A 26,715-nucleotide genomic window follows, 5' to 3' on the forward strand; every position below is an offset into this window, starting at 1 on the left:
CGGCCTGCTCTCCCGGCGCGGCCGCGGTCCCTGCTGCAGCGCGCCGCCTGGGTGGCTGGGCGGTCCATGGGCAGCAGCGAGGGCCACGATGACAGATTACGGCGAGGAGCAGCGCAACGAGCTGGAGGCTCTGGAGTCCATCTACCCCGACTCCTTTACAGGTAACTTCCGCGGCTGCGGGCCGGGAGCGGCCCGGGGGTGGAGTGGGATGGGCCGGAGCCCTCGGCCTCCCGGGCCGGGGATGGAGAAGGAGACAGCGAGGCCGCGTGGCCACTTCGCCCGCTACTCTTCATCTTCTTCTCCCGACGTGTTCAGGCACTTAGGGGTAACTGCACAGCTTTTCCCTTTCTCCGCTTACTCCCTGAAATCTGAAAGTCCAGAAGAGGCTGGCGAGGTCCCTGGAGAGTGTCAGGCCTGGAATTGAGTCGAGTGCACTTTGGTTTCTGTGTAACTTAAGCAACCCGAGATTTAGTGAGAAACACGAAAACAGATACTCCCAAGTGGGCGTAGTTTTTCCAGAGCCGCATTGGTGTCAGTTTTCACATTTTCACCTTTACTCGGGTAGAAGCTGTTTTTCATACGATGGTGTTTTAAAGTTTATGGGATTCAGAGTGCTGTTCTCAAAGTTACCCAGAATCAGTTCTGAGAGTAGTATTGTCCCTGGAGTTTCTCGTTTTCTTTATATTCTGGTATTCTGCAAATGCCCAGTGAATGATGTGGCACAAATTTTAGCTCCACTGCAGATTCACAGGTTTTTAGGAAGGAATATTAGACATCTAGCCTAGATGTCTCTTGCTACAAGCAAGGCATCTAGGAGGCGCAGGAAAAGTGGCTTGCTTTGCGTCTGGCTAGCAAGTTAGCGGCAGAGCTGGTACTAAGAGTTAGGTCTGAACCCCCTTTTCTGTTCCTTCACGTTGCAGACATGTGGAACTTGGGATCTAGCTCCAGCTGAGATAAGGGGGAGCAGAAGATTACTTGATAGGTTGGGCTAATGTGAAATACTGAGAGGCTCATTAGGTGCATTTTACAGGGAGAGAATTTTTCTGCATTAAGCCTTGCTTCAGATGATTTTGAAAGTGCAGCAAGACGACCATATCAATACGGCTTTCTCCCTTTACACTTAGTGTTTGAGAAGTGATCAAGTAAAATTAATATGTGTGACCTAGGTTTGTGGGATTTACATTCCCCGTCCCTTCCTTTGACTGTTGTCCATCACTGATGGTCAGAATTCAGAATGTAAGGGATGTTTAACTCCAATCCCTCTCCCTTTCTTGTTTAGCTTAGTTTTTTTTTTTAGCTCCACCTACTGCTTGCAACGGTAGCAAATTTTGTTCTGCTTTGCCAACAGGCAGATGTCTCTCAACTACCCCTGTATAGCTCCAGTCCTGTTCATGTTCTCTCTCTCCAGCAGTACAGCTGTGCTGTGAGGATGTTAAGGGGATGAGTGAAGAGGGGTTTGAGAGTGTCATTAACTGGGTGAGTGTGTATGGAGTCTGGCTCCCTTCTCTATCCTTGCTTATATGTCAATGTCTAAATAAAATAGAATGTAGGGTCAGTTGTCAGATATATTCTTAATCGTGACATTTGGTCATTTCTAGTACATTTGGAAATGTGATAGGCACTGTGTAGGCAGAGTTAAGAAAGCATAAAGATGTGCTATTCTTCTATGAACATAAGGTATCCCTTATTAAATACTGTGCATAGAAGCATTTTAAAAAGTGATCCATTTTTAATCCTAAACCAATCTTACGGTTCTTTCAAATTGTACTAAGCTCTGATGTAGTTCAGTGTGTGACATTCTTGTCAGATGCAAAAGCGTTTGAGGAATCTGAGCCAGGGTAATGAAAGACAGTTTACGAATCTTTGATGCCTTTAAGTATTCTGCAGCATCAGCTGAGCCCATCTGTCTCTAATTCCTACCAGCATTCCTGTAAACTTTGCAATAAGTAAATTAAAATAAGATGTTTTGATTTGTAGTTCTTCAGAAACTTTCCCTTATTCATGATTGTGTTGTTTATGAAACCTCTCAGGGAAAAGGCAGAGGAATTTGGAATACAATGCTTTCATGTTTGATCTTTTGACATCATGAGGATTTGCAAGGTTCACTGTTTTATAACCTTCTTTTGTGTTGATGATTTCATATTTTCCTACCAGGTTTAAGAAAGAGCTGGCTTGTGTCAGTTTGCCAAGGAACACTAATTGGCAGCTTTCTAATTTCATTTTGAATCACATTTAATACTAGATTTGGTAAATGCTCAATGCTGTTGATTAAGGAGGTAGATATGCTTCCCCCCCCCCCCCCCACTAGATAGCTTAGTGCTTGACAGAGAAGCCCTTGTTCAGCATGTCATGACCCCCTTGTGGATACTTAAGAGGCACAATCTCAGCCAGCCCACAATCCTAGCCACATAGACCTAGCCTGGCCCCAGAATTTATTTGCTTGAATATTTGCAAAGAACTTTTGGTCCAGTGTTGCATTTGTTGTGAATTATAACAAATCGTAATACAGTTTCTTCTTTTTGCCTGTTCTGTAGCTTGATTGCACATTGATCCAATCCTCCTAACAACTAGTCTTCCAAAATATAAATGGACTCTTCTGATACCACATTCTCCTTCAGTAGTGCTTCACTTGACAAGGCCCTGCTAAGGTAGTAGAATTTGGTTATTTCCATTTCTGTATCAAAATCTGACTATGGGGAATTTTGTTGAAACACATTGGTTGGCTTCAGGCTAACCAAAAGTCAAGTTCCCTTGAATCTGTTTGGTCTTCAAAAAGGGGTACATAATTCTGTATTTGCTTGTGTCAGTACCTCTAAGTAGTATCCATGAGCACATAACAGTTATAATTGCATCTTAGAGATGGGGCAGTCATCTCTAAAAGTCATCTTTTAAGAGTAGTTTTTCTAAGACAGACGCTCCCTAAGAACCAAAGGGACTTATTTTAATATGGGCTGTCTGGTTCTTTGTGAAAACCTTGATGTCATTTGTGTATCCCTTTAGTGTACCTTTCAGCTACCATCTCCATTATTTCTGTCCTTAATTCTTTCCAGTTTACCATCATCTGCCCCACTGTCACTTAACATTTGTACTGCTCCTCCACTGGTTCCTTCTACTATGTGCAACAATCTTACTCTTTTTCTCAAAAATATTTTGATCCACTTACAGTAGTGGAAGTTGGTATTCTAGTGAAGGCTAATTTATATCCCAACTTACAGGAATGCACTGAAGTGGAATTATTCCTTCATGAGATCCTAGGTGCTGATGAATCATTCATCTTTGCAATCCAATTAAGTAACTTTCCCATCCCTTCATTAGTCTCCAGACTTGGAAATATCCATCCATCCTTCCTTCCTTCCTTCCTTCCTTCCTTCCTTCCTTCCTTCCTCCCTTCCTTCCTCCCTTCCTTCCTCCCTTCCTTCCTCCCTTCCTTCCTCCCTTCCTCCCTTCCTCCCTTCCTCCCTCCTTCCTTCCTTCCTTCCATCCTTTGGATTAGGTTCAGCTGTGACAGAAAACCTCAAATAACAGTGGTTTTAAAAAGGTGAAAGTTTTATTGCTCTTGCACATAAAAGATAGTTGTATAGCTCTAGTCCAGGAATTCCTCCGGTACCCAAGCTGCTTCTTAGTTCCCTGTAATTTCTAAGATGTAGTCTCTGCCTCATGGTGAAGATGCTCACATTCCTTTCCAGGCAGTAGAATAGATAAAGGAATGAAGGGGAGAAAAAAAAAGACAGCAGTTTCTTAAGGAAATTTCTTGGAAGCTGTCAAAGAACTTATTTGCTTCCATCTCATTAGCCGGAACTTTAGTCAGATAGTCACTTGGTGAGACCTAACTGGAAGGGAGGCTGGGAAATGTAGTCTTTATTCTGGGTGGTTAATATGCTCAGTTAAAAATGGTATAACTAGAAGATGAGGTGAGTAAATATTGGGGGATATTAGTAGCGTTCTCCAATATGTTTTGTTGTTCCTGGATCACATTTTTTTTTTTTTTTTTTTCCTGTAATGGCAGCTTCGTGTAGTGGATATTATTAGCTCTGTGTCTTTGGACAAATCATATAACCTCTCCAAGCTTTGGTTTCTTATGTGTTTAATGAGGAGTAATGTATGTGCAAATATTCTATAACTGTTACAACAAATACAAGATGCTCTTTACTAGAAATTTACCATCTTAGTTGCTGAGTTTTTTAATGACGTGGCTTCATAATTCCTTGTCTTTTTTTTTTTAATGTTTATTTATTTTTGAGAGAGAGAGAGAGAGAGAGAGAGAGAGAGAGAGACAGAGCATGAGTTGGGGGAGGAGCAGAGTGAGAAGGAGACACAGAATCTGAAGCAGGCTCCAGGCTCTGAGCTGTCAGCACAGAGCCCGACGCAGGGCTCGAACTCAACTCACAAACCATGAGATCATGACCGCAGCCGAAGCCAGACACTCAACCGACTGAGCCACCCAGGCGCCCGAACAGTTTTGATTTCCATTTCCTTCAACTGCAGGGGAGCATGTAAATACCATCTTTAGACTGGCCTCAGAAATTCCTCTTTCTGTCCATAAACTTTGTACCCCTGCAGTTCTTCATTCCAGTTCTTTTACTGAACATGCCTCTCATCATGATTTCTCATGGATTAAGAATTTTTCAGCTTCTTGTCTGTCTTGCTACCTTATTCTATATTTGTCCCAAGGTCAGGCAGTTCAGTGATGTTCTTGCTAGTATCCCCAAGTCCTCATTTACCAAATATTTATTGTATACATTGTTAGAATCTCAGTCTAATGGGAAAAGACATCAGATAAGTAATTTACAACATAGTGTGATGATTCTTTTCCTGGAGGAATATATGGCATGCAGCCAGAGCATTAAGAAAAGCGGAGATTCTTGATTGTTTTGGAGAACTGATGGGTGATGAGGAGCTAACAAGTGAATGGAACTGGGGGACGGGGCACAGCATGTGCAGAAGCAGGACTCTGTGAAAGCAAATGCATTCAAAGCAAGAGTGGCTTTGTATTACTAGAACGTAAATAAGAAGTGAGAGTCATGGAAAGTGAGAGCTGTCGGGGAAGCAGAGGCCAGATTACAGAGGGCCTTGTTAGGGATTTAGATCTGATCTTGTAGGGCCAGTGGGGTCCATCACCCATTTCCTCCTGACAGAGCTACACAGACACATAGGGTACACTTTGTAGACACTGCCATGCTAGACCTGGATCTCAATAGTTGGAGTGGCTTCACAAAATAGACTTACCTTGAGTTTGTCTTGACCTCTCATGGTTGCTGCTTTTCTTTTTCTCTCTAGCACTTACTCCTCTTGTGTTTCTCAAATTTAGGATTCCTTACAAAGCTGGTGTTGGCCCTGTTTCTCTATTTTCTCTCTGGTGATCTCATTTAGTCTAATGGCTTTAGCTATCACCTCTGTGTGTATGACCCCAAATTAAATTCAAACTCAACTCTCTAGCTCCATTTGCCCGTTTCTGATTGCATGTTGCATACTCACTGTCTCCAGTTGAAAGTTCCCTGTGTCATTTAAATATATCACCTCTGATCTTTCTTTTGTATTTTTTGTTTTTATTAGTGGCACTACCATCCTCTGACTGCAAATTCAGAATGTCATTTATCACCACCTTAGAGTCCTCCCTGTTTCCTGCTATTCCCATGGCTGCTGACCTAGTTCTGAACCTCATTAACCTTGCTGGGATGATTTTAATAGCTCTCTACTTTCATCCTGCCTCTAGTCTTGTTTCTGTCCTTCCAATTTATGCTCTGTTGCTAGACTTATCTTCCTACATTTAGAAGTACAATCCTGACCATACTGCTGCAAAAAAAAAAAATTGTTATTGTCCACAATGAAACTTTCAACTGTATTTTTTTAGTATATGTGCTGCCGAAGTGAGCACATCAACTGTATTTTTAACTAGTTTTCACCACGTATACGTTCACCAAATGGAATAATTTCTTGTTCCATATGTATTCCTTAAGCTTTCCCTCATTATGCCCTTGCTGCTGTGTTACTGTTGCCTACATTTTTCTCCATCTTTACTTACCAGTATGCCTTAATTCACAGCCTAGCTCAAATGACTTCTTTGGAATTTCTCAGCTGAAAAAAATATTTTCTTTTTACATGACACTCACTATTGTCTATTCAGTTCTTCCAGTTGCTAGCTGAATAACCTTGGGCAGATTATTTAAAGGCTCTTTTATCTCAGTTTCCACATCTATAAAATTGGGATGATGCTATATTTAATTGGCATTTTTATGTTTTATGTTTTATGTTTTAACATCTCTGAAATATGAATTTTTAAACATTTCTATGTTTTAACATCTCTGAAATATGAATTTTGTCTTATAATCAATTACATATTGTAGTTTAATTGGTAGATCTTTCTTTCTTAGTACATAAAGTAGGGTGCATCTCATACTTGGTGGCATCTTAAATTTGGTGAAATACGGTAACATTATAGAATCATGGTCTTGGTGTAAGAATTAAAGGATCTTTATGTAAATGTGTAGTATAACAGGCACAAAGTAATGCTTAATAAATGTTAGCTGTTGTTACTAGGAAACCCTTAAATTATAGCCTAATAGAGTCCTAAAAATGGTAATAAGTTGGGATATCATTGGGTTGAACCCTTATTTCTATAGTTGTTATGTTTACATTTTATGACGTGTAAATGCTAAAGTTGGTCATGGAAAGAAATAGGAATGAAATATATCTAATATGTTTTGCACACATTTGTCAAAAAAAAAGTAGGGTCAATCCTATTATTAAAGCTTTATTATAATTAACTTTCAGGGACTTTTTAGCATGGGCTGGACTATCTGAGGCCTATTAAAATAAATTTGAGTCCAGAGGGGCGCCTGGGTGGCTCAGTCGGTTGAGTGTCCAACTTCGGCTCTGGTCACGATCTCACAGATTGTGAGTTTGAGCCCCGCATCAGACTCTGTGCTGACAGCCCAGAGCCTGGAGCCTGCTTTGGATTCTGTGTCTCCCTCGCTCTCTGCCCCTAACCCACTCACATTCTGTCTCTGTCTCTCTCAAAAATAAGTAAACATTAAAAAAAAATTTGAGTCCAGAGAGGCTTATCTTCTTGACAAATGCTTTTATAGTAATCTTAGGTGTTCATCAGTGCTTCAAGTACAGTACTTTTAAACTTCAATTAAAATGAAGGCATATGTCTTGAAAACTTTATTGATCATGAATAATTAGGAAGGCTTCAGAAGTTCTTGAGTAGGAAAAGCTGAGTAGTTTCCTTGGTGACTTCTTCAGAGATCTCCTTGGCCTTTCATTTCAGAAAGAGTTTGTTGAGCTGCTACCAGCCTTGACAGGGGCCAGTGCTTCTCAGGGCTGGAGTGAGGCACAGGCTTTTCTCAGGGGCTCAGCAGCAATCACAGGTGGCCTGGATTTTTCTTGTTTACTCTTCTAATGTTTCTGAATATAAATTTAATTTGATTTTGCTTTTCAACTTTCATTCCATTGTTTTAGCGCTGTTGTTTAGCCGGAATTTATTGAATTTCTGGATCTGCCAGGCACTGATCTAGGAGCTCTCATAGTATAGTATTCTAGTGGGGGAAGAGATGTAAACAGATACTGTAGTATCAAGTAGGCATCAGGCTATAAAATGGTATATAACACTTCCTTATTTATATAAATGTTGATTTACATGTCTTGACTTGCTTAACAAATTGTAAACAATTTGATGTTGGATTCATGGCTCATTTTGTAATTCGGTGAAAGATGGTAGAGACTCAATAATTGGTGAATGAATAAAGTTTGGTTCTAGGGATGATGGGGAAGAAAGAGGTAGAAAACACAAACTTTAACAAATTAATATTTACTGTTTGTCATGGAGATTCTGAATTATATCTTAGAGTCTATAAGTTTAAAAATTAGTGATAATACTGAATATCAGTGGGTAGTTTCTGATGAAAACATCAAACTTTTTTTGTTATTCCATTTTGGAAGTTTTTAGAATACAATTTTTTATGTATAGATGGAAATTTTGAAATAAAAGGTAAATTACTTACTTTAATTGGTTTGATAAAACTCCAAGAGTGTATCTACTATAGGTATTTTTTTTTTTTCCAAATTAAAGGTAACCCTAGATTTAAATAGAAAATTTATGAGTGTTTTATCATTTGAATGTTCTGTTTAGTCTGTATTTGTGGGAGTGGAATTACAGACTGGGATGTTTCCAGAACCTGGTAGTGATATTTTGCTAATAAATAAAAACATTTGCCTTAGGAAGCATCTTAATAACTTAATCTCTGTGTATATTTTCTTACAGTATTATCAGAAAATCCACCCAGTTTCACCATTACTGTGACATCTGAGGCTGGAGAAAATGATGAAAGTAAGTCCAACCAAAAATACTTGTGGTTTTCCTAAGTCACTCTCAGGAATGTAGTCCTGGATTGTATGTAGTCAGGATTACAGCCCTAAACAAGACTTCGAATGCACACATATTTCAGTGATTATGTGGTATTCCATTGAGCGACTTATTTTTCCATGATTGTTTTTCCTCTCTGGGCATTTAGATTGCTTCTTGGACGTTTGCTGTTATAAAATAGACTGAATAAATATCTCTCTTCATGTTTTTCTCTCTCTTTTTAGGATGGGTGTTGTACTGATGTTTAAATGTGTATATACATAAAGGCAGATAAAAGCCAACTGTAGAACTAAGACAAAGCAGCTATAAAACCAATAAATTAAAATTAAATAGATTGATTTAAACGTGGCAGATGTTGGGGGAGCATCTGAAGTTCATTTCCACTTTTAGTGCAGTTCAGTTAATATTGGAATTTGGTAAAAACTTCATGTAAGTTGGTGTTAACCCCAAGGATTTTTTTTTTTTTTAACATTAAGTTAGTCAATTAAAATTCTACCACTTCCATGAACAGTCAGTAATTTTAGTGGTATCATCTGATACAACTACAGTGATACCACTCAAATAGTGGTATCATTTGATAACTCTAAATCTGTCTTGTACAATTGAAAATGAGATTAGCACCGAGATATTACTAAAGTCTGAATTAAAAGGATGTTGGATATAGTCATTTACTTATATATGTATTTATATATATGGGTTTTATGTATAGAATCTCAAATACAACATGAGTATCCTTTTATATTTTGTTTGAAATGTAAATAAATACATAGAAGATACTTTAACCTATCTTTTTAAAAATGCTTCTAAGGTGGGGTGCCTGAGTGGCTCAGTCAGTTGGGTTTCCAACTCTTGATTTCAGCTCAGGTCATGATTTCACGGACGTGGGATCAAGCCCCATGTCGGACTCTGCTCTGGGCATGGAGCCTGCTTGAGATTCTCTCTCTGTCTCTCTCTCTGTCTCTCTCTCTGCCTCTCCCCCACCTCCAAATAAATAAACATTAAAAAAATACTTCTATGATACTTTAAATATCCCCAAAAGGAAACAGTGGTCTCTTTCTGATGGTGGGATTGTTATTGATTTTATTTTTCCCTTAATGTATTTCTAAATTTTCTATAATGAATATCTATTACATCATATAGTAAAATCAATAAATGTTTTAAAAAGTTCTTATTCTAACAATAAAATTATAAATATATTAATTAAAAAAAGAGAAAATGCCAAAAGACACTGTATCCTTACTGACTTGATAACGGTTTCTTATATCCATTGACTCATAAAATTCCTTTTTGACATCATACACAAAAATTAAAAGAAAATCTCAAACCTGCATATTTTAAGGTTTTTCTTTTTCCCTTTCATGGAGAGGAATCTGGATTTGAGTTAAAATTATCAAAATTAGGAGGTTTTAATAATCAAAATGTGAGTTATGGCGTATCTGGGTGGCTCAGATGGTTGGGTGTCCGACTTCAGCTCCGGTCATGATCTCACGGTTCATGAGTTCAAGCCCCATGTTGGGCTGTGTGCTGACAGCTCAGAGCCTGGAGCCTGCTTCAGATTCTGTGTTTCCCTCTGTCTCTGCCCCTCCACCACTTGTGCTCTGCCTCTCTCTCTCTCAAAAATAAATAAACTTAAAAAAAAAATGTAAGTTATAAGAAAGACAAAGTATAGACAAAGGATCATTGTGATTAATAAGTTTTAACACAGAATGTTAAGCACTGCTGCTTAGTTGCAAATTGCCTGGTGGAATTGAGAATTCACCAGACTGGGCTGTAGAGAGATACGTTGCACTGATGTGCCTGTGAGAATCTCACTCCTATACCAGTGTCAGATGTATGCATGACACAGGTGAAAAGAAGTGACAATGTATAGATGAGTCAGGTTAAAAGTGTCTCAGACAACCTCTCAAACCATCCAGTTCAAAACCATGTCATCTAGTAGCAACCCCTTAACAATGCCCTGCTAGCATTGTGCAGATAGAAATAAAGACTCCAGGGCTAACACCAGATCTTCTGCCCTGGGAACTGGCTCTGGTAGGGCCTGACAATGAGCCCAAGTTAGTACTTCTTCTTTTTTTCTGTTTGTTTTTGTTTTGTTTTATTTTTTTTTTTTTAATTTTTTTTCAATGTTTTTTATTTATTTTTGGGACAGAGAGAGACAGAGCATGAACGGGGGAGGGGCAGAGAGAGAGGGAGACACAGAATCGGAAACAGGCTCCAGGCTCCGAGCCATCAGCCCAGAGCCCGACGCGAGGCTCGAACTCACGGACCGCGAGATCGTGACCTGGCTGAAGTCGGACGCTTAACCGACTGCGCCACCCAGGCGCCCCTGTTTTGTTTTAGATTCAAGTTAGTTAACATACAGTGTAGTGTTGGTTTCAGGAGTAGAATTTAGTGATTCGTCACTTATATATAACACCCAGTGCTCATCCCAACAGGTGCCCTCCTTAATGCCTATCACCCATTTAGCCCATCCCCCCCCACCTCCTCTCTGTCAACCCCCAGTTTGTTATCTATATTTAAGAGTCTCTGATAGTTTGTCTCCCTCTCTGTTTTTATCTTATTTTTCCTTCCCTTCCACTCTGTTCATCTATTTTTCTTAAATTCTACATATGAGTGAAATCATATGAGATTTGTCTTTCTCTGACTTATTTTGCTTAGCATAATATACTCCCGTTCCATCCACGTTGTTAGGTAGTACTTTTTCTGTGTGTTATATTCTGTGCCTTTTGTTTGTCTTAAGGAGGATTTATTTATTTATTTATTTATTTAATATTTATTTTTGAGAGAGGGAGAGAGAGACAGAGTGTGAATTGGAGTTGGGTGCAGAGAGAAAGGGAAACAGAGAATCCAAAGCAGGCTTCAGGCTCTGAGCTGTCAGCACAAAGCCCAACGCAGGGCTTGAATTCACAAACCACAAGATCGTGATCTGAGCCGAAGTTAGATGCTCAACCGACTGAGCCACCCAGGAGCCCCAAGGAGGGTTTCAAAAAGAGAGGCTTTTATTCATTCTCTTTCTTAGATATGCAATATGGTAAAATACTCGTAAGTAATAAATGTATTTCATGTGTTAGAGGTGATTTTTTTAATTCCCGTGATTTATTTTCACTTATCTTTGTGGTATATGTTATTTATCCTAGATTATCTGTGTGATTTCATAGTAGCCTTGTTTTTCTTTGCAGGAAAATCTGTTGTGCTACTTTTCATTGACACATTGTAAATTAATGATTGATTCAACAAAGATGGTGACCTCTCTGCACTTTACATTGTAAGAGATTCATTTTCAAACTCTTATGTCTTTAGCTGTCCAGACTACCCTCAAGTTTACATACAGTGAAAAATACCCAGATGAAGCCCCTCTTTATGAAATATTCTCCCAGGAAAATCTAGAAGATAATGATGTCTCAGACATTTTAAAACTATTAGCATTACAGGTAAGGAAATAAGTTTTGTAATAGCATTTTTTTTAACTGGCATTAAAGAGTATACATTAATTTTAAGAGTTAGAAAATGCTATTAAATATGTATAACCAGTACACTGAACAGGGAGAATTTGTGATGTATCTGTTTATATATATATATATATATATATATATATATATATATACACACACACACACACATATATTCATATATATATATATTCACAAATATTTTTAGTTTTTGTGTCTCATCATACATTTAAAATTTGAGTAAGAAAAGTTGTGCCTATATCCTGGTTTGAAACCCAGTCAGCCTCATGACTTATAAAGTATATTTTTAAATGTTTCTTTATTTTTGAGGCAGAGAGCAAGTGAATGCATGTGGGGGGGAGGGGCAGAGAGAGGGGGACAGAGGATCTGAAAACTGGCTCTGCACTGACAGCAGCGAGCCTGATGTGGGCTCGAACCCACGAACCAAGAAACCATGACCTGAGCTGAAGTGGGACGTTTAACTGACTGAGCCACCCAGGTGTCCCCTCATGACTTTTAGTTAATAAAGTATCTAATAGGTACTTTAAGTTTAAATGCAGTTTTGATGTGGTTCTCAGAATTTCCAGTCCCATGTATGGTTAAAAATTCTGACTTTAAAAAAAACTAAAATTCCCAACCCCTCTGACCTGTTGCAGGCTAGTTGCTTGTAATCTGGGGTGAGGACTGGTGATTGTTTTGTTTTGTTTTCTTCTTATCTTTCCTTCTCCCCAAGCTTATAAGCAGCAACAAGGGTTTATGATCCCTCTGAGGTGGGGGGTGGGGGGTGTGGGTGTATGGAAGAAAAAATGGGTACTGGAAAGTTCTTGGCTAGTTCTATGGTGGGATAGGCTACCTGCAGTCTGGTTTTAACCAGTATTTAAAGCTCTCTCTTGCTTGGGTAAAGAGTTTTCACGGGTTCTTCAAAGTAGGAAGTAGGGAGGACAAATAAAATCTTAACTCCACCATGTTATAAACAGAAGTCCTAGTACTGTTTGTTTCTTCTAACAAGAGTTGACAGAAGCCCTGTCTATACCTTAAATGTGACTGGTATATTTCAAGGACTGTTTGTCCTCTGAATGCTGATATTTGAAAAATATCTGGAGCTATTAGAGAATGAAAAGTAAAAGAAGATATATTAAACATGAATTTATGCTTATCCTGGGCTGTGTTCACTCTGCCACTCAGTATGAAATTATACTAATTGTAATATTTGGCTTAAAATGCTTCATTTTAAGACATTGCAGAGAACCTGGGATACATGCTTGCTTATATTCAGTCATATACTAATGTAAGTTATTTGATATGAGTGATTGCTTTCTGTGTGTTTTATATTTTTATACTCCAGCTCCTTCCTTTCAGAAAAGTTTTGATCTGTTTCTCCTACTTAGCTGAGATCAGATGTACTGAGGGAATATTTGTACTTTTTCTCTCAAAATAGTATTGATTTTTAGTTATCAAAATAATAAATTCATATTATTAAAGCTCCAGAAAATACAGAAACTCATGAAGAAGAAAATTAAAAATACTCTTCATCTTACCAGTGAGGTAGAACTACCTGTTAACATTTTGGTGTGATATAGTTCCAGACTTTTTTCTTATGCTTATATTCATAATACCCCTCTTCTACCCCAATTTAAATCATTCTATACATAATGTATCATAATATCCTTTTTTTCACATAACAATATATGTGGGTATCTTTCCATTTAAGTAAACATGTATATGAATCATTTTTTATAACCGCATAGAATTTCACTATATGTGTAATTATACACATCTTTTTTGAAACAACTTAATTACTTCTCATTTTTGCCTGATTTAATATTTAAGTCTTTGAACATTCTTTTTAAAAAACTTTTTGTTGTTAATTTTTTTTTAATGTTTATCTTTGAGAGAGAGAGAGGAGAGCATGAGTGAGGGAGGGGAAGATAGAAAGGGAAACATAGAATTCGAAGCAGGCTCCAGGCTCCGAGCTGTTAGTACAGTGCCTGACGTGGGGTTTGAACCCACGAGCTGTGAGATCATGACCTGAGCTTAAGTCGGATGCTTAACTGACTGAGCCACCCAGGCACCCCTTAAATTTTTTTTTTAACGTTTATTCATTTTTTGAGAGACAGAGACAAAGCGTGAGTGGGGGAGGGACAGAGAGAGAGGGAGCCACAGAATCCAAAGTAGGCTCTAGGCTCTGAGCTGTCAGCACAGAGCTCGACATGGGGCTTGAACTCACAAACCGTGAGATCATGACCTGAGCCGAAGTCGGACACTTAACCGACTGAGCCACCCAGGTGCTTAAATCCTTAGAGCAGAGTCTCCATTGAATCCTTAGTGCCTGGCACATAGTAGACACTTAGCTATTTTCTGAATAGATGAAGAGTATATTATTGATGAGTATACTAGCTCAGTGTTTTCTATAAGTAAGATTACTGGATTAAAGGTTATGCCTACTTAATTTTATACGCACTGCCAAATTGACCTTCAGAATGATTGTGCCATGTTATGATCTCATTGTAGCCCTTGAGGTGTCTGCCTCCATCTGCTAACATTAGGTTTTTTCATTTGGAAAGAAAAAATGATGACAAGATGGAAGATAGTGTAGAATCATAATTTGAAATTCTTTAGTTAGTAGTGATAGGGAAATCTGTTGTGTGACTTCTAGTTTTCTAGTTCCATGAATGATTCTTTTTTTGCTTTTCTTTTTTTAATGTTTATTTTTGAGAGAGAGAGCATGAATGGGAGAGGGACGGGGGTGGGGGGGGAACAGAGGGTCCGAAGTAGGCTCTGTGCTGACAGCTGTGAACCCCATGCGAGACTTGAACTCACGAACTGTGACATCATGACCTGAGCTAAAGTCGGACGCTCAACCAACTGAGCCACCCACATGCCCCCTTTTTTTGCTTTTCTATTGGAATACTTAGGTTGTTAAAAAAGAGATCCTACTGGGATTTGTTTTTGAAACGTATTAAGCATTAGATTAAGTGACTTAAGGCAGACACAGTCCTCCCTATAATAGATTTTATGTTCTGGTGAGGAATGTGGACTAGCACATTGGAAATTATTATTCTGTGTGAAAAGTGCTGTGATGGGTGAAGTACAAGATTATCAGAGTGGACATAGGCTTGAGGCACTGGAGAAGCTTTCAAGAGGAAGAGTTTGCCAGGCAATAAAGAGTAGAGTTTTAAGGTAGAGGAGCAAGCTTGTTAAGTGTCATGTAAGTGAGAGAGAAGAGCTCATTATTTCCTTCCAGAACTTCAGTCATACTAAATTTCTTGAGCTTAGAAATTTGGGGTTATTGATACTATATGATGGAACTAAAGCGATTCATTCCCTAAGGGTCTTTTGAACTATTTTAAAACTATGGTCTTGCTCCTGGTGGGTTTGGGAAACTATTGAGGGGTTTTAACGAAGAGACTGACAAGATCAGTTTTGGCTGTGTACTGAGTGGCCAGAGAAGTTGATGTCAGGGGTGACAAGACCACAGGTTTTAAGAAAACCTGTTAGGATTTTCTTGTAATATTCCAAGTTGAAGTTGATGGTGTCCTGGGTTAGGGTAATAACTGTGCTGATAGAGAACAGTAGGCAGACTTAAATGATATTTAAGAATAGATTAGAGGTGGTGATAGAATTTATGATGTGATGTGAGTGTTCATGCCGGGTGGATGGTTGGTTCTCTGAGTTAGAGAACCCAAATAGGTTTTTTGGAGAAGATGATGGTTTCAGTGTTGACGTGCCTTTGGGACATCATATTGCTGTCCGCTGGGTAGTTTTAATATGGATTTGGTCTTTGGGAGAGAGGTTTGTTTAGTGTCAGATTTAGAATAGTTAGCATGGACAGACACACCATAAGAAAAGCTCCAGGGAAGAGAAGCTGGCTTGAAGCCTTGTATTCACAGAGGGCCCAGGAGATGAAATACCTACTCAGATGCTGCTGAGTCCAGCCTGTCAAAGGAATGTTTGGAAATCTCTTCTGCTTCTAGGATTAAGGTTCTGGCTTGTATATTTTGGAATTTTTTTTTTTTTTTTTTTTTTTTTTTGCATGTGTGTCTTGTTTCTGTGGATAAGCAAGGTATCTTGTTTTATTTTATTCTGCTTTGAAATGACCACCTTCCGGATAGCTTTTGAATTGCAGTTGACCCTTGAACAACACAGAGGGTTAGGGTCACTGACCTTCCACACAGTCGAAAATCTGCGTGTAACTTAGGACTCCCCCAAAACTATTAACAGACAGGAAGCTTTAACTATAACATAAATAGTCAATTAATGCATATTTTGTATGACATATGTACTACATGCATACTATATTCTTACAATAAGCTATAGAAAATTTTATTAAGAAAGTTATAAGGAAGAAAAAATAAACATTTACAGTACTATACTGTATTTATTGAAAACAAAAATTGCATGTAAGTGGACCCATGCGATTCAAACCTGTATTGTTTAAGGGCAACTATAGACCCCTTTCATGAGTTGGAGAGCTTTTATATTTGATTTTAAGCCATGTCAAACTGAAGAAAAAAAAGGTAGGTAAAGATAAATCACAAAAGTACCTACATTCTTTATTATTGTATATTAGAAAATCACTTTGGCCTCAAAGTTCAGTTTATTCCCATAGCTCTTAAAGTACCTCAAAAGATCTAAAATCATGAAAATATGCTAGGAAACTCATATTACTAGCTGCCGTAGGAAAATGTTTTCTGAATTCTATCTACATTTGTGATTATTTAACAGAATTTAGTAAAATGTCTGTTTTAGGTTAGTTGTAGCAAATTACCTATCTTTTAAAATTTAATATATAATTATTCATCTACACGTATATCTGTGCTCACTTCTTAAATGATCATTTATCCAAGTGTCCGAACTTATGGTGCAACTGAATTAGTAATCATATTATAAATGTATGGGATTTAGTGATAACAATGAAATATTTTTCATTGTTTAATTTTTTTAATTTGAAAAGCATGTTTCTCACTACAACCTTTGTTTTGTTTCTTTTGGTTACATAGGCAGAAGAAAATCTTGGTATGGTGATGATCTTTACTTTAGTGACAGCTGTGCAAGAAAAATTAAATGAAATAGTAGATCAAATAAAAACTAGAAGAGAAGAAGAAAAGAAACAAAAAGAAAAAGAAGCGGAGGAAGCTGAAAAGGTATATTATAAAGCTGGGTTTTCTTTCATTATTCTTTTAATCTGTTTGTTTTGTTTTGTTTTGTTTTGGTTAGTTGGTGGGTTTGGTTTTGTTTTTGTTTTTGGAAATTTCAGTACATGTTTTGGCAATCACAAAATAAAAGTAAATTTTATTTAGGCTTTACTAAGTAAAATGTTAGAAGTCCCTCACTGCATTGGTTACATAGCATGAGTAATTAATTAATAATCAGTTATTAAAGGTTAGTAGAGCTCATGCAGGTAAAATTGAGAACTATACATTATTTTTTTATAAGTTACAATTCTGTTATAAATTATAAATGTCTCATCTGGCCACATGTCTTTTTTATTTTCTAAGCAATTATTTCATGGCACTCCTGTTACAATTGAGAATTTCTTAAGTTGGAAGGCCAAGTTTGATGCAGAACTCTTGGAAATTAAAAAGAAACGAATGAAAGAAGAAGAGCAAGCAGGAAAAAATAAATTAAGTGGTATGAGACTCCCTCCCCCAGACTTTCCCTCCAGTTATCTAATTCTTACACAGCAAGATGATCACATAGACAAATTTCTTTAAGAAAAGAATGTACTTAGGGATCTAGGACAAAAAGAAGGCATTCTGTCTACATGATGATATTTCTTTGTTTATAATTATAATTAATTTTTATGGCTTATCTTTGATCTAAATATTACAATGGATAGATCATGAGATACAGCTGCTATATGACCTTCAGAATCTGACAGGCATTAGGAGTGGTAGAGTCCAATGCATTTGTTTTTCTAGGACTCTAAAGCAGACTGGGTTTTCACTTCTTCCATTTTAATGCAAATACATATCACATGCTTCTTAGCTACTTACTGAGTTGATACATTTATTAGAAGTTACAAAAATAAGTTTTCAGACTTGTTTTCTTGGATTAGTATACTTTTTAAAGGGTTTGGGAAGATGGAGGAAAATTTGGAAACATGGGAAACTATGGAACATAGAGGAAAGGTATGTTTAAATTAAACATACTTATTTCTTTTAGGGAAACAGCTATTTGAAACAGACCATAATCTTGACACATCTGATATCCAGTTTTTGGAGGATGGTAAGATAATGCTAAAATTCCATGTGTGTGTAATCCACTATTTTTAATATTAAACCATGAAAATCAAAGTTCTAACTTAGTGTAAAATTTTTCTCCAAAGACTATAGTCAAATACATTTTGAAGAATAAATTGTAATGTTTTATCAATTTATACACTAACCTATAGCAATATATTTTTTAAAGTTTTCTGGTAAGTTAAACAACATCAAAGATAGCCGTAAATAGCTATGGTTACATTCACCTCTAATAACTAGTAAACCAGGCCTCTGTAACACCCGATTTACTCAAATTTCTAGTATCAGAAATCTGTGGAAACTGTATTTCATGGTCATGGGACTTTATAAAAACCTCAAATCTGAAACTCCTCATGCCTTCTAACCAAAAATCTTAAATTTCATACAATTCTTACTATCTGGAACATTTAGTTCCTTGTGCTTTCCTTCTTCTTTTTATCTTAGACTTTACTCCTTTTCATTTTTCTGTCCATCCGTTATTCATCCATACACAGATATTTATTGCACCCCTAGTATAAGCTAAGCATTGTCCTGGCTGCTGAGGATATAGCAATATCGACAAATTTCCCTGCCCTCCTAGAGCTTATGGCCTTTGTGTGTTTCTTAAACCGGGCTCAATACACAGTCACACTTCTGATAGCATCCTAGAGTTCTTCACTTCATTAGCCTTCTTCATGCCTGTCTTGCCAGTTGGGTACTACAGCTTCTGGTCTTTCAACCTTGTTCCTGGACTAGCTCCTGGAAAAGGTTAAGAAGCAATGTTGAGGTACCCCTGGGGTGGCTCAGTCAGGTAAGCATCTGACTTCGGGTCAGATCATGATCTCAATTCATGATCTCATGGTTTGTGAGTTCGAGCCCCACAGTGGACTCCATGCTGACAGTCTGGAGCCTGCTTGGGATTCTATCTCTGTCCCTCCCCTATTCGTACTTTCTCTCTCTCTCTCAAAAAATAAATAAACTTCTAAAAAAATTTAAAAAAAATTTTGTTGTGGCCTCCCTGCTAAATCATGTTTCTTTTTATTTTATTTATTTTTAATTTAAATCCAAGTTCATTAACATACAGTATCATAATAATTTCAGGAGTAGAATTTAGTGATTCATCACTTGCATATAACATCCAGTGCTCATCCCAACAAGTGTCCTCCTTATTGTCCCTCACCCCTTTAGCCCTTCCCCCCACTCAATGCCCCTTCAGAAACCCTTAGTTCTCTGTATTTAAGAGTCTCTTATGGTTTGTCTCACTCTCTGTTTTTATATTATTTTTGCTTCCCTATGTTCATCTGTTTTGTATCTTAAATTCTACATATGAGTGAAATCATACAATATTTGTCTTTCTCTGACTGACTTATTTTGCTTAGCATAATACAGTCTAGTTCCATCTACATTGTTGCAAATGGCAAGATTTCATTCTTTTGATCACCAAGTAATATTCCAGTGTGTGTGTGTGTGTGTGTGTGTGTGTGTGTGTGTGCGCGCGCACACATGTGTACACCACATCTTCTTTATCCATTCATCAGTTGATGGACAGTTGGGTTCTTTCCATACTTGGGCTGTTGTTGATTGTACTGCTGTAAACATGTGCCTTTTCGAAACACCACTCCTGTATCCTTTGGATAAATACCTAGTACATTTGCTGGGTCGTAGGGTAGTTCTATTTTTAATTTTTTGAGGAACCTCCATACTGTTTTTCAGAGTGGCTGCACCAGTTTGCATTCCCACCAGCAGTGCAAAAGAGTTCCTCTTCCTCCGCATCCTTGCCAAGATCTGTTGCCTGAGTTGTTAATTTTAGCCATTCTGACAGCCGTGAGGTGATATCTTGTTGTGGTTTTGATTTGTATTTTCCTGGTGATGAGTGATGTTGAGCATCTTTTCATGTGTCTGTTAGCCATCTGGATGTCTTCTTTGGAAAAAGTGTCTGTTCATGTCTTTTGCCTGTTTCTTCACTGGATTATTTGTTTTTTGGGTGTTGAGTTTGATCAGTTCTTTATAGATTTTGGATACTAACCCTTTACCTGCTTTGTCATTTGCAAATATCTTCTCCCATTCTGTCAATTGCCTTTTAGTTTTGCTGATGGTTTCCTTTACCGTGCAGAAGCTTTTTATCTTGATGAGGTCCCAATAGTTCATTTTTGCTTTTGTTTCCCTTCCCTCGGGAGACGTGTAAGTTGCTGTGGCCAAGGTCAAAGAGATTGTTGCCTGCTTTCTTCTTTAGATTTTGATGGCTTCTTGTCTTACGTTTAGATCTTTCATCCATCTTGAGTTTATTTTTGTGTATAGTGTAAGAAAGTGGTCCTGGTTCATTCTTCTGCATGTCGCTGTCCAGTTTTCCCAACACCATTTGCTGAAGAGACTGTTTTTTTTCCATTGGGTATTCTTTCCTGCTTTGTCAAAGATTAGTTGGCCATATGTTTGTGGGTCCATTTCTGGGTTCTCTATTCTGTTCCATTGGTCCATGTGTCTATTTTTGTGTTAGTACCATACTGTCTTGGTGATTACAGTTTTGTAATACATCTTGAAGTCTGGAATTGTGATGCTTCCAACTTTGATTTTCTTTTTCAGCATTACTTTGGGGTCTTTTCTGGTTCTATACAAATTTAAGGATTAGTTTGTTCTAGCTCTGTGAAGAATGCTGGTGTTATTTTGATAGGATTGTATTGAATATGTAGATTATTTTGGGTAGTATCGACATTTTAACAATATTCTTCCAATCCATGAGCATGGAATGTTTTTTACATCTCTGTGTCTTCAGTTTCTTTCATAAGCTCTCTATAGTTTTCTAATGTATAGATTTTTCATCTCTTTGGTTAGGTTTATTCCTAGGTATTTGATGTTTTTTGGTGCAATTGTAAATGAGATTGATTCCTTGATTTCTCTTTCTGCTGCTTCATTATTGGTGTATAGAAATGCAACCAATTTCTGTACATTGACTTTATATCCTGTGACTTGGCTGAATTCATGTGTCAGTTCTAGCATTTTTTTTTTTTGTGGAGTCTTGGGTTTTCCACATAGAGTATCATGTTGTCTATAAAGAGTAAAAGTTTGACTTCCTCCTTGCCAATCTGGATGCCTTTTATTTCTTTGTGTTGACCGATTGCTGAGGCTAGGACTTCCAACACTATGTTGAATAACAGTGGTGAGAGTGGACATCCTTGTCGTGTTCCTGACCTTAGCGTGAAAGCTCGTGGTTTTTCTCTGTTGAGGATGATATTAGCGGTGGGTCTTTTCTATATGGCTTTTGTGATCTTGAGGTATGATCCTTCTATCCCTATTTTATTGAGGGTTTTTATCAAGAAAGGATGCTATATTTTGTTGAATGCTTTTTCAGCATCTCTTGAGAGGATTCATGTGGTTTTTATACTTTCTTTTATTAATGTGATGTCTCATATTGATTGATTTATAGATATTGATATGTCTGCATCCCAGGAATAAATCTCACGTGATCATGGTGAATAATTCTTTTAATGTATTATTGGGTCCAGTTGGCTAGTATATTGTTGAGAATTTTTGCATCCACGTTCATCAGGGAAATTGGTCTGTGGTTCTCCTTTGTAGTGGGGTCTTTGGTTTTGGAATCAAGTAATGGTGGACTTGTGGAGTGAGTTTGGAAGTTTTCCTTCCATTTCTATGTTTTGGGACAGCTTCAAAAGAATAGGTATTAACTCTTCTTTAAATGTTTGGTAAAATTCCCTAGAAAGCCATCTGGCCCTGGACTCTTGTTTGTTGGGATATTTTTGATTACTAATTCTATTTCATTACTGGTTATGGGTCTGTCAAATTTTCTATTCCTGTTTCAGTTTTGGTAGTTTATATATTTCTAGGAAATTGTCCATTTCTTCCAGATTGCCCAATTTGTTGGCATATAAACTGCTCATGATAGTCTCTTGTCTATATTTATGCAGTGTAGGTTGTAATCGCTTCTCTTTCATTCTTCATTTTATTTATTTGGGTCCTTTCCTTTTGCTTTTGATCACTCTGGCTACGGGCATATTAATTTTGTTAATTCTTTCAAAGAACCAGCTCCAGGTTTCATTGATCCGTTATACTGTTTTTTTGATTTCGATATCATTGATTTCTGCTCTAACATATATGTGTTAAGTCCCTGGCTGCTATTTCTTCCTGTTCTTTCTTTTGGGGTGAATTCCTTTGTTTTGTCATTTTGGAGGAAGAAGAAAAATTAATAAAATAAAAAAATTAAAACAAGAAAAAAACAAAGGAAGTTAGATCCTAGGTGTGTTTTGGTCTGCTTATTGAAAGAGCCTTGATAGAATAGGGACAAAAGGGAAAGAAAAAAAAAGTAAGAAATTTAAAAATGAAAAATAATTTGTGTAATAAAATAGAATAAGATAAAATGAAACATAATAAAAAATTTAAAAAAATAAAAACAAAGTAAAATAAATTTTTCTCTTTCTGCATCTAAGAGAGAGAAAGAAAAGTAAGAAAAAAGAGAACTATTTAAAAACAGAAACAAAGAAAACGAACAAATAAATTATAACCATCCAACAATGAAACACTAATGAAACTCTAACCAGCCAACAATGAAGCTTGTGCTATTCTAGGGGATGTGCTTGGAGGGCATTTGGCGGGGCTTGATGTAATGGCTCCGTTCTCCGCTAGGTGGTGCTGCTTAGGTTACTGGGGTGGATCTGCGTGGGTGCTCCTGGGAAGTGGAATTGGCTTCAGCCAGCTCACCAGTCTCTGGCGCGGGAACTTTGCATTCTCACCAACCTGCCATCAAAAACTCCTCCTATATCTCAGGCCTCCGTCCACTTCCCGCCTCTACCCTGGCTGTTTGCCTGCCAGGTGGCAGGCACTTGCCTCCAGAGTTTTATCTCAGATTAGACTGTGTTTCAAAACCGCACGCTTGAGAGACTCCTGTGGCTTGGACCTGCACTAACTCTGGAGGAGGGTCTCACTGAGCAATGGCCGGGTGCCTGCTTACCCCAGAAGATGTTCGTGCGATTGCACGGCTGCAGAGGTTCAGAGATTAAGGCAAATGCAGCATGCAGCTAGGGCCAGTTTTCACTGCAGTCTGGTGTCTTTGTCCCAGTATCAGTGACTGTGACTACTCTCCAGGATCTGCTGGGATCTTTTGCTTATGGGGAGGCGATATGGCTGCTACCAAATGCTCTCCAAACAGGAGAAACACTTCTCCCTGTGTGGGACACAGGCCCCTCAGACTGCACTGCCTGCTCCTGGGGATTTGCCCTGCTTCCTCACCAGAACAATGCCAGGCACCGAGCTCTGGAACTTGAGATTCTGCGCTGCACTGTTAACAGAATCCTGGTGGTATTGACACCCTCTCCTTTCTCCCCATGAAGGGTTTAGGTGAACAGATTTCTTATTCAGTCCCCTGTGAATATTTTCACTCTTTCTTTTTCTCTCTAGCTACTTTCGGGGAAGTGCTTTTCTTGCACAATCCTGATGTGCTGCACTCACCCCCTTTCTTTTTCTCTTCCCTCTCTGCGAAAATAGCTCCTTACCTTCCGTGGCTTTTCTCTCCCCCAGTTCACCTCTCCTGTACCACATACCTGCCGATTTCTGTGGGTTACTTTCTGCAGATTGGTGCATTAATCCTCAGATAAATTTCCTAGGTGTTCAAAATGATTTGGTGCTGATCTAGCTGTGTTTCAAGGACTGAGACAAGCTCAGGGTCTTCATGTGCTCTGCTGTCTTAACCCTTCCCCCCTAAATCATAGTTTTTAACCTGAGCTGGACCCTTAGGGACACTCAGCATTTTGTTTTGTATATTTTATTGCATTCTGGTTCCAAGATATTTGTTAGTCTCAAACAAACAACTCCCCCCCACCCCCCAAACAAACAAACAGACCCAGCAAGGATATCCTCATCTATCCCCCTCGCATGTTACTAGCTTGTTTTTCTCCTCTGTTATTGAGAAATTCTGGAACCAAAAATCTGTGTGTGTCTCAGTCTCTCTTACACTTTAGAAGTTTTACTGTCTTCACTCATTCTTGACTCCTTACTGTGTCTAACAGATCAAGTATCTCTTCATATCCAATCACTCACCAAAAGCTGTTTCCTCCTGATGTGGAGGTTTTATCATTTTTTACCTGGGTGTGTGTTGTGGTTTCTTACATTGCCTCCCTGCTCCAGTGTCTTTCTCTTTTACTGCCTTTAGTCACTGCCCCTGAGCTGACGTTCCTAAAACTCATGTGTAATCATGACACTTCTCTCCTTAAAATCTTTTGAGGATTCTCTGTTGCTTAGAGGAAAAGGTTGGCCTATACAATCCTTCTGTTTGGCCTTCATTTATGATATCTCTAGGTATTTTTCCTCAAGAATCTTTTGTTCCGGTTAGAAGTATTCAAAGCCTTATTTTTCTTTCTGCCTTTGCATATACTTCTACCTATAGTTGCTTTATCTGGCCGCTTTTCTTCTTAGTGAGTTCAAATTTATTGTAAAGATATTTCAGATGTCATCTGTTCTGGGAAGCTTTCCCTGCCTCTCCCCGAGAGAGTGAGTTATTCTTTGGCCTGTACTTAACAAAAGTATATTTTCTTAAAAAAAAAAAATTTTTTTTAACATTTATTCATTTTTGAGAGACAGAGAGCATGAGTGGGGGAAGGGCAGAGAGAGAGAGAGAGAGGGAGGGAGGGAGACATAGAATCCGAAGCAGGCTCCAGGCTCTGAGCTGTCAGCACAGAGCCCAGCATGGGGCTGAAACCCACGGACCGTGAGATCATGACCTGAGCTGAAGTTGGACGCTTAACCGAATGAGCCACCCAGGCACCCCTACAAAAGTGTATTTTATTACTCAGTTGCTCATAGGCATGAAGCAAGACTCAATGTCAGTGGACTAGAGTCTCATAGGAAAGGAAGATGAAGAATTTTTGGTGATTTAAGTACTGTAATATCTGACCTTTATGTACTTCAAACTGAAAAGTAAAGATGTTTAATGCAAGGCCTATGTATTGCTTCCTGTAGGACTCAGACATTTGGAATTTGAGAAAGGCATACTATTAGTTACAATGGGAACTGAGTGAGAGCGAAGATCAAGTTATACCTATCAATTAAATAGCAAGTAGAGTTGATGTATGTATCTGCCACTGTTGGAAGAGGTAAACTGGTACAGGCACCATTGTCAGTAATAATCAACTTTGTAAATCCAGGACATATCATCATCTCCAACTTATAAAATGCCTCGTCATGGGGCGCCTGGGTGGCGCAGTCGGTTAAGCGTCCGACTTCAGCCAGGTCACGATCTCGCGGTCCGTGAGTTCGAGCCCCGCGTCAGGCTCTGGGCTGATGGCTCGGAGCCTGGAGCCTGTTTCCGATTCTGTGTCTCCCTCTCTCTCTGCCCCTCCCCCGTTCATGCTCTGTCTCTCTCTGTCCCAAAAATAAAAAAAATAAATAAATAAAAATAAATAAATAAATAAAAAAAATAAAATGCCTCGTCATAAATAACTCATTCTAGGAAGGCTTTTTTTATAATGGGGTTTTTTAGAATTTGAACTGGAAGCAGGAAGTTGTTTTTAAAATGTGTCTCTTCTGGGGCGCCTGGGTGGCGCAGTCGGTTAAGCGTCCGACTTCAGCCAGGTCACGATCTCGCGGTCCGGGAGTTCGAGCCCCACGTCAGGCTCTGGGCTGATGGCTCAGAGCCTGGAGCCTGTTTCCGATTCTGTGTCTCCCTCTCTCTCTGCCCCTCCCCCGTTCATGCTCTGTCTCTCTCTGTCCGAAAAATAAATAAACGTTGAAAAAAAAAATAATAAATAAATAAATAAAAAAAATAAAATAAAATGTGTCTCTTCTGAGGTGCCTGAGTAGCTCAGTCAGTTATGTCCACCTCTTGATTTTGGCTCAGGTCATGATCTCATGGATTGTGAGATTGAGCCCCGCATCGGTCTCTGCGCTGACCATGCGGAGCCAGCTTAGGGTTCTTTCTCTCCCTCTCTCTCTGCCCCTCCTCCACTCATGCGCATGCTTTTGCTGTCTCTCTCCAAATAAATAAACATTTAAAAAAAGGGGGTGCCTGAGTGGCTCAGTCTGTTAAGCGTTCGGCTTCGGCTCAGGTCATGATCTCGTTCGTGGTCCATGAGTTAGATCCCCGCATCAGGCTCTATGTTGACAGCTCAGAGCCTGGAGCCTGCTTTGGATTCTGTGTCTCCCTCTCTCTCTGCCCCTCCCCCGCTCACACTCTGTTTCTCTCAAAAATAAATAAACATTAAAAAAAAAAATTAAAAATGTGCCTCTGCTGCTTAGATCATTGTAACTATGATTTGCAGTAGTAGTTTCAGATTTCATCACTGGCATCTCACTGGCACATTTAGAAGTTTGTTTGCTATCGCCAGTGCGTTACATCTTTTACTCCTGAGCATAAGACTGAAGGTGAAATGTTTTGTATTTTACAGCTGGAAACAATGTGGAGGTAGATGAATCTCTGTTCCAGGAAATGGATGACTTGGAGCTAGAGGATGATGAGGATGATCCAGACTACAATCCTGCTGACCCAGAGAGTGATTTGACTGACTAATGGACTATCCGCATCCGCAGAGAGGCGTGACTGCCACAGCATCTGTGGCTGTGCTTAGGTGTTGATTTTTCTTTCTTTTTTTCTAAGAAAAAATAATTCTCAGGAGAATATTCTTCTGATAGCTTTCATCATTGAACTTAATAAACTGACCTTAAAATTTCAAATATAAAA

At 38.5% G+C, this 26,715-nt stretch overlaps 1 protein-coding gene across 4 annotated transcripts; it reads left to right on the forward strand.

Annotated features, from left to right (window-relative positions):
• RWDD1 (RWD domain containing 1) lies at positions 1 to 26,715 on the forward strand. Of its 4 annotated transcripts, XM_030316214.1 has the most exons (8): positions 113 to 161; positions 1,349 to 1,476; positions 2,535 to 2,648; positions 8,264 to 8,329; positions 16,815 to 16,958; positions 17,313 to 17,445; positions 17,980 to 18,042; positions 26,423 to 26,715. In XM_030316214.1, exons 4-8 carry the CDS (start codon positions 8,321 to 8,323, stop codon positions 26,542 to 26,544), a joined length of 471 nt encoding a protein of 156 aa, XP_030172074.1. In that variant the 5' UTR covers positions 113 to 161; positions 1,349 to 1,476; positions 2,535 to 2,648; positions 8,264 to 8,320; the 3' UTR covers positions 26,545 to 26,715. The 4 variants fall into 4 exon arrangements, with proteins under 4 accessions (XP_030172073.1, XP_030172075.1, XP_030172074.1 ...); XM_030316213.1 differs by lacking the exons at positions 1,349 to 1,476; positions 2,535 to 2,648 and adding an exon at positions 11,666 to 11,796 and having other exon boundaries at positions 1 to 161; XM_030316215.1 differs by lacking the exon at positions 1,349 to 1,476 and having other exon boundaries at positions 63 to 161.

This window comes from Lynx canadensis, chromosome B2, assembly GCF_007474595.2.
Source record: "Lynx canadensis isolate LIC74 chromosome B2, mLynCan4.pri.v2, whole genome shotgun sequence".
NCBI lineage: Eukaryota > Metazoa > Chordata > Mammalia > Carnivora > Felidae > Lynx > Lynx canadensis.